Source organism: Belonocnema kinseyi, chromosome 10 (assembly GCF_010883055.1).
Source record: "Belonocnema kinseyi isolate 2016_QV_RU_SX_M_011 chromosome 10, B_treatae_v1, whole genome shotgun sequence".
Classification (NCBI taxonomy): domain Eukaryota; kingdom Metazoa; phylum Arthropoda; class Insecta; order Hymenoptera; family Cynipidae; genus Belonocnema; species Belonocnema kinseyi.
Genome location: NC_046666.1, coordinates 75,342,365 through 75,350,592, shown reverse-complemented (window position 1 = coordinate 75,350,592; position 8,228 = coordinate 75,342,365). Strand labels below are relative to the sequence as shown.

The window sequence follows — 8,228 nt, the reverse complement described above, 5'->3', positions numbered from 1 at the left end:
TATTTTATGGGCTCAGGTGTAAAAGCAAATAATTTGTGAAATTTGTATTTAATCTAAAATTGTTTTGAATTCAAACGACGTGCCTATAGTTGTCCAGCTTTCCGACAAATAGTCCAGACGGGATGAAAACTTCTTTCCGCTTCTGGGAGCTCAACTAATAAAGCTTAAAACATTTTCGCTATTGATCATTGATCGGAAAAGTCAGTTTTGAATCTTATTTTAACGGTCAGACAGTGAGTAAGAACTAAGAAAAAACACAATAATTATACGTCTGTGTAGAACTCGATTATTCAGTAGATGGCTCCTCGCCTTCTACTATAAGACAAAGGAGGAATGCTACATCCATTTCTGGTGAAGCAATCGTTGTAACCTTCATAAATCAAGTTCCCACTAAAACTTTCTCAATGTCGTTCGATAAATGATTTTCTGCAGAATAGCTTAAACACTTTGAAAAGATACTTCGTTACTTAACAAATATCGTACGAAAGTTATTTTTAATTAGGAAGAAGTCGGTTACAGTCTTCTGATCAGCTTTTTCATTTAAAAATTCGGTTAGATTGCAGAATAGGTGCGTCACCTCTATTTTGATAGGAAAAACAATTTTTTTGGCAAAAAACTATTAGAATCTTTAATTGAATGATAAATGAATCGGTTTGATAAAGCAAACATTTACAGTTATTGTTACTCTTGTTACTATGATGTCTCAAATATGGCTCTATCGTGATATATCGGAATGTCTATATTTAACGAGAAGTTTGAAATGGGAGGTCACATCTATTTTGGCAGGAAAAACAATATTTTTGGCAACAAACTATTAGGATCTTTAGTTGAACGATAAATGCATTGGTTTGATGAGGCTACAATTTAAAATTATTGTTACTTTTGTTACTATGATGTCTCAAACATGGATCTGTCACGATATATCGCAATGATCATATTTAACGAGAAGTTGAAAATGGGTAGTGATTTGACCAACATTATTCTTCTTACTAGTCGTAGGGGTGTATTCCCGCCCCCACGAAATGTTGAAAAGGGTAGGGTTTTGATAAAATTATTTTTGTGACTTGTCAAAGGAGTGTTTCCGGCCGTTTTGTATGTTTAAAAGCACCTAAATGGTGAGTTAAATATGGTCATTCTGATATCGTCACATAACCATATTTAAGTTATCGTAGTAACAAAATTAACAATAATGTTAAACTTCCGTATTGTCCAATCGCTCCATGTATCGTTTAGTTAAAGATTCTAATAGCTTTTTGCCAAAGAATACAATTTTTCCAGCCAAAAAGCAGGTGACGCTCCTATTCTGCAATTGCACCAAAAATTCATTAAACAATTCAGAAATATATGTAACATTTTTTTTAAACTGTACAATTAACTATAATAAAAAATATGTTTTTTGCAAATTTGAAATATTGTTACGGTATTCAAAGAAATGTTTTTTATTGCTAATTTTTTTATAAATAAAGATAAAAACGAAAAACTTCTATGTTATCCGATTGTTTCAGTAAATAAAAAAAAAAACTTTAAACAGGTTCAAATAAAAGTTATAGATCATTTTAAAACATACCTTTTATACGATACAAATTTTTCTTAAATCCACTATTTTTCTATAAAACTTTAGTTAAACGTGCAAAATTCCTTGAAATAGTACTTGCAGCACTCTTGCGATTGATATTTAGAAGAAGAAATAGTTAAAATTACTCCAAGGTCACAGAAATAATTGAAACGATACCTCTACATCTTTCCAAAGTCTAGTGAGACCTAACAGGCACCCCTGTGACTGGTCAAAGAAATAATAAAATTCACATTTGTATCCGTATCTAATATTTCGTGGGGGCAGTAAGGCACCCCTATATCTGGTCACAAAAATATTTTAAGTTACACCTCTATCCTTTTCATAAGTCTTGTGGTAAACGGGAATGCACCCCTGTGACTGGTAAGAGAAATAATTTAAGTCACATCTATACCACTTTACAATATATCGTGGGGAGGGAAGGAAAGCCTATGAATGGTTACAAAAATAAGTTTAGGTTACACTCTCAGCGCTTTCCAACTACTCCTTGGGAGAAATAAGGTACCCCGTGTTCAATGTATTGTGGTGGGATGAATCTCTGTGACGCTCCTGCTAAAACTATTATGTTTTTTCTCCATATTTCTATTTAGAAGTCAGCAACGAGTGAAAGAAAGGCCAAACACGTAATTTTTTTGTCACACACTCACGAAGCTCTTCGCACTCGCTTTCGCATTGACTCGACTTTGGTTACGATGGGGTTGAATTGAATTATGAAGAAAGGTAGAAAGACGTTGATACAAGAGCAAAAGAGATAAAAGTATATGAAGCGAAATCTCATTTTTCTCGAAAAGTAATATTTTAAAGAGAAAAGTTTTAAAAGTAGAAGGTGTATTTTTCATGCTGTATAGTTTTTATCTGAAAGATTTTTTGTTTAGAGCAACAGTTTTCAAAATAGAAGCGAAACCCTTTTTAAAACGCTGTTCTTTCGGACTCTGACCTTAAAAATCCAGTTCGCGCCTAATTTCACTATCAAATTTGTAATCAGCATGTCAAAATACATTGGTTTAATGAGTTCTTAATTAATCAAAGATTATAACTTGTCGGAACTTTATCTTGTTGGTTTATAACTACAGAAAGAAATTTAAATGGATGTCTTACTTTATATTTAATTAATTTAAATTATTTCTTTTGGTTTGAAAAAGGTTTTATACAAATTAAACATTTTATAAATATTTTTAAGTGCCCAGTATATAATTTTACAAATTTTTAACTCGATATAGCATCTCGTGTAGGCAGAGGTAGTTGCAAACTAATGTAAGATAATAATCGCGTGTTACATTCCCTCAAGAGGAAAATTATGTTTTGACATAAATTGTATATCTGAGGTGGATTTGATGTGGTGAAATTTCAATTATGCGCAATTTGTATGGACAACAAAAGGTATTTAAAGTGTATAGCATATTTTGGCTAACATCCATATTGCACAGATTTTTTCTTATCTTCATGAGTGAGACATATGTGTATAATAATCTCGTTCGTTTATGTAAATTTTTGACCCCATTAAAATACATTCTTCTGCCAATGCAAATATATATCGATCCATTAAAACTGTTGTCTCTGAAATCTCGGAGCACATCTCACAGTTTGATTAAATACATTATTTTTTACAAATGTTTTTTATATAAAGCACCTCCCAGAATAATTTATAAAGTTTGTTTATAAATATTTTTTCATACGACCAATTTAAATATGTGCTTTTGTAATTTCCCCCAGACCAGCGTATATAAATAGGAATTGAAACGTAATATAAATATACAAAATTTACTTTGAGTGAAAAACAACGATTTATTTACACGTGTCAAACTTATGACTTGTGTAGCATTTTAAAGTTAAAACATAAATGTAAGGAAAATTTAAATATTATTTCTTTTGAGGATTTTGTAAAATAAATGAGATATGTAATCAAGAGGCTTCTATACAATTTATTTGAAACATATGCACTTTATTATCTGCATTATGCAGTGGGATTTGAGATTTTTTGTATAGCCACTGAAGTACTTCTGTTGCTCTGAAAGTCTAAACTAAACGGTTCCTTTTATTTTTAGGACATATCTAGTGAATATTTAATTCTTAAGAGAACTTGGGTAAGCATTCTAAAAAAAATATAATTCCATTTTTATTCGAAATAATAATTTTATCATGTAATCTCACTTTTCCAAGCTTCTGATTTCATGAAACTGATGACAGTTATTACTTGCAGTTAAATGAATTACAAGTACTATTATTGTTCCTTATTATTTAAATATTATGTAGTGTATTATGAATAAATAATTTAATAATTAAAATTTTATCACGAATATCAAAATATTGTTCTTATTGGAATTTTTTGTCTGTGTCAGGTGATAATAACATGTGTACCGTTCACGTCCATTCTCTACACAATCGAATCTTGGCCTTGGGGTTTGGCAGTCTGCAAGATTTCAGAATTTGCTAAAGATATATCGATAGGAGTTTCTGTCTTTACCCTCACAGCACTGTCAGCTGAAAGGTATAAATTTGCATGAATATTCTCACACCTAAAGAATTGTTTTATTATTATATTTTTATTACAGATCTAATTGTTTGATAATAACCTTGTTCTTCTTGGTAATAATTGTAGTATTTATGTATTTTGCAATTTTAGTATCAGTCTCATTTATTTGTCCTCATAGTCCTAATTGTAATCCTAGTATTCCTAGTACTCAGAACAGAACTTTGTTTAGAATTGTGATCATAGTATTTCTGTACCACTTGTAGAAATCCTAGTATTTACCTCAATAACAATTATAATAATTCTTGAACTCCTAGTTGTTACTAGTTATGATCCTAGTGTTCATAGTTTATAGTATATATATATATATATAATTAGAAATTTGTCATAAGGACAACCGCAGGATTTCGCCGGGAGCGGCTGCTAATCTGGAAAATTGCACCCGCTCCCAGCGAAATCGCGGTAAAATTTCAGCCACAATCACGTCTCACGACCGCGAGATAGGTGGTTACAGTCTGTAATGAAATCAATACGACGATCCAGAAAAAGCCTCGTGCACCCTAAGAACACGGAGCGACCCAAGGACTACCGCCTTCTGCATTTTTCCCGCAAGTGTTTTAGCATATTGTTGACACGCAGGGATGCTTTTTGGGCCATTAGCGAGTGAAAGCTTAGCACCTCCAAGAGCGCCGATGATAAGGACGATCAGTTTAATAGAATATTCCGGGTACAATCGTTGCAACTCCCTTATAAGTTCTCGATACCTCTCTTTCTTTTCATTCTCCTTGGTTATGATGTTTTTGTCAGCTAGTGCCGAAAATTCGATAAAGAACATGGTTCGCTTCTCGAAGACAATAAGAACCATGTCAGGCCTCGAGTGAGCAACAGAAACAATTGTTGACAATATAAAGTTCCAATGTATGCGGCACTTCCCATTCTCGACAATTGACTCGATTTCTCTAGAAGCATTTAGAGGAGCGATATTAAGGTTAATGCCGTAAGAATGACAGAGATCGTAATAAAGCACTCTTGGTGCCGCATTGTGCCTTTGAATGTAGGTCGTTTCCGCGTGTGTTGGACAACTAGATAGTATGTGAACTAAATGCTCGGGGTGTGCATGGCACGCCCTGCAGTTATCATCAGAAATATCTTGGCTCAAAATGTGGCGACGGTATGTTAAGGTGGAAATGACACCGTCTTGGCATGCAAAAATGAAACCCTCCGTACCAGACTTCCATCCGGGTAATTTAAGAGAAGCAAACGTTAGCTCACAAGACATTGACTTATCCTTTACATTTCTGTGAAAGATACCGTGCATCCTCTTATCGAGGAGCTGTTCACGAAAGTTTTTCTCTTGTGCTTTCTTAATCCGGGCTTTCATGAGTGAGTAATCGAGATAGATAAGATTCGATGAATTTTGCTCAACCCTAATACTGAAGTTAATTCCAAGTGTTTCAGCAGCCTCCTCCGCCGCTTTGTACAGAAACGCTCCTTTGCCCACTCCTTTGTGATTCCTGACCATTTTAAGAAGAGAGTTTCTTCCATTTGCAACTCTATGTGCTCTACCCAGAATAATCCTGTTGTGAAGACATTCAAGACTCAATATTCCGCGACCACCTTGACGGCGTGAGATGTACAGTCGTGGAAAGGAAGACTTAAAATGCATGCTTTTGTTCATGTGCATAACCTTTCTTATCCCGATATCAAGGGATATGAGCTCATTCTTCGTCCATGGAACTACTCCAAATGAATAGAGTACTACCAGGACGGCAAGCATGTTCGTTGCAGAAACTTTGTTCCACGCCGACAGTTCAGAAGACCAAATCTGCCGGACGAGACGTTTGTATCTGCTTCGAAGAGTATCCTTTATAGATGTCACATCCTCAAAGCAGCCCTGTGGCACGCCCATGTATGTATAAGTTTCTTCAGCTCAAAGGTGTCGTATAGCGCTTCTATCGACGAGCTCAGGATCTTCAAGGATGCCATTCAGTTTGCCTCGCTTCAAATAAACCTTGGCGCATTTGTCTAACCCAAATTCCGTTCCAATTTCCAATTTCCTTAGTATATCGTTCGACAATCCCTAGAGCTAGATGTAGTTTCTCTTTGTTTTTAGCATAGATCTTAAGATCGTCCATGTAAAATATATGAGTGACCTTGTACTTTCGATCTGCAGGTTTGCCGCGCAAGTACCCGTCGGAATGGCGAAGTGCTAGAGATAATGGCAATAATGTTAGGCAAAAGAGGAGTGGACTCATGGTGTCGGCCTGAAAGACACCTGTCTGAAAGGTGACCTCGTTAGTTGTCACACGATTTTTTCCAGATGAGATAGTAAATCTGGTTTTCCAAAGCGACATCAATCTCTGTATGCGCCTAACTATTTGCGGATGAACCTTTAAGATTTCCACAAGAGAGATGATAAATCTAAGGGAGGTCGAATCGAAAGCTTTCCGATAATCAATCCAGGCCATCGACAGGTTACGCTGGTAGAATGCTGCATCTTTGCAGACACATCTATCGATGAGCAGGTTCTCCCGACATCCCGCTATTCCTTTCTTTGAGCCTCGTTGTTCATACATTTCTTGCCACACAGGTTCAATTGCTCGCACAGTCCTATCATTTAGGATAGCTGTGAATATCTTATATAGTGTGTTCAGACAAGTGATTGGCTTGTAATTCTTCGGGTCAGCTAAGTTGCCTATTTTCGGCAGGAGTATTGTGCGCCCTTTGACTAACCAGTCCGGAATCGGTTCTTTCGACTTTAAATCTGTGGTGAACATACGGGCCAAATGCTGATGGGTTGAGGAAAACTTCTTCCACCAGAAGGTTTTAATACAATCTGGTCCCGATTCGGAATAGTTCTTCATCCCTCTTAATACTCTTTTCACCTCCTCGGTAATAATGGGTGGGCATTCTTTTTAGGTGTCATGAGGGCATCATATAGCTCCTTAAAGCTATATATATTTTCTGAGTCTTCGTCCAATCTATGCTGCACTTCGTAGACTTCTCTCCAAAATACTTTGACCTATTATGGTTTGGGTGGTGGTTCGACAGTAACTGGAGGGCCTTGGAAGAGTCGAGATGGGTCGGAGAGAAACTGTTAATTTTCTCTGACCCACCTCTCCCTCCGCTCTAGACTTCTCTTAGGGTCAGATAGTATCCGTATTCTTTCAACAATATGCTGCCTGATGGTCAGCAGCTTTGACTTGTTAAATGTGTGATAACGGGTCAACCGTTGGTTTTGTTTTACGGTTCGCACCGGCCAAAGCTTTCGCTGCATTATACGCACAATAATTGATAGCCCAGAGGTCGGATTCTCCGGAAAAATGTTCACAAAGCTCGTCATCCATTTCAGCCAAATCTTTAGGCTTGAGAGAAACCTTGGTGTTGATGTTTCTCCGGTTCATAAAGCATCGCTCTTCCTCTATTGGATGCCTGCCCACGGTTGGTCTTAGTGTCGCCTCTCTTTCTCTGTTGCCGGCTTGTTTTAGTTGTGGTAGAGTAGGCGTTCCTCTTGCATAGCCCCTTTTTCGGAGTAGTTCAGCATGGTTTCGCAGACGTTGCTGCGAAATGTGCGATAGCTCCGGGTGTTTCTTGCACCACAGAGCATGCAGCCGTGTCATGTAACCCCGGTCAGGGGCCACACTCGCATCGTAGCACTCTAGAAAATCGTGATTCAGTCGCTCCGTCCACCAAAGGTCGCGAGATTCCGCCGATCCATCGCATTGAATCGATTTTCATTGGCTTTCCCAGCTCTAGATTGGTCGGCATTGATGGCCGACCCATCGTCGGCAGCCCTGCGCGTTCTCTTGTTTTGAACCGCACTTACTACAACTATGTTTGGTGTTGTAGTTGTTGTTGCCACGAGAAGCTAGGGAAAGGAGTTCGTCTATCCTTCTAGAGCGCCGCATGCAAGGATAAGGCTGCGTACTCTGTGAGGTCGCCCGGTATCCCAAAGTCACCGTTTTAGACACCTCACCCAGGTTCCATTCAGCTTTCGGCACGGTTTTCACACCTCCGCTTGTGGGTCAATTCCTTCGGGACCAGCCCTGGACAATTGTCCGCGACTGCTTATTTATTTTTGTAACCTGATTCAGCAGAAACCCTTGGTACAGGGGCCCTCTATCCGCAACCCGAGGACGCGTTCGATGGCTTTGTCATAGGCCCTTCGGTTTGATTCTAGAGGAT

General features: G+C 37.5%; 1 protein-coding gene across 1 annotated transcript in view; it reads left to right on the top strand.

The window, feature by feature from the left end:
• LOC117181208 overlaps positions 1 to 8,228 on the top strand; it is a 243,827-nt gene that overhangs the window by 142,800 nt on the left and 92,799 nt on the right. Inside the window, exon 3 of the mRNA XM_033373771.1 lies at positions 3,913 to 4,061. Within this exon, the coding sequence (XP_033229662.1) occupies positions 3,913 to 4,061 (149 nt within the window). The remainder of the gene's footprint in view (positions 1 to 3,912; positions 4,062 to 8,228) is intronic.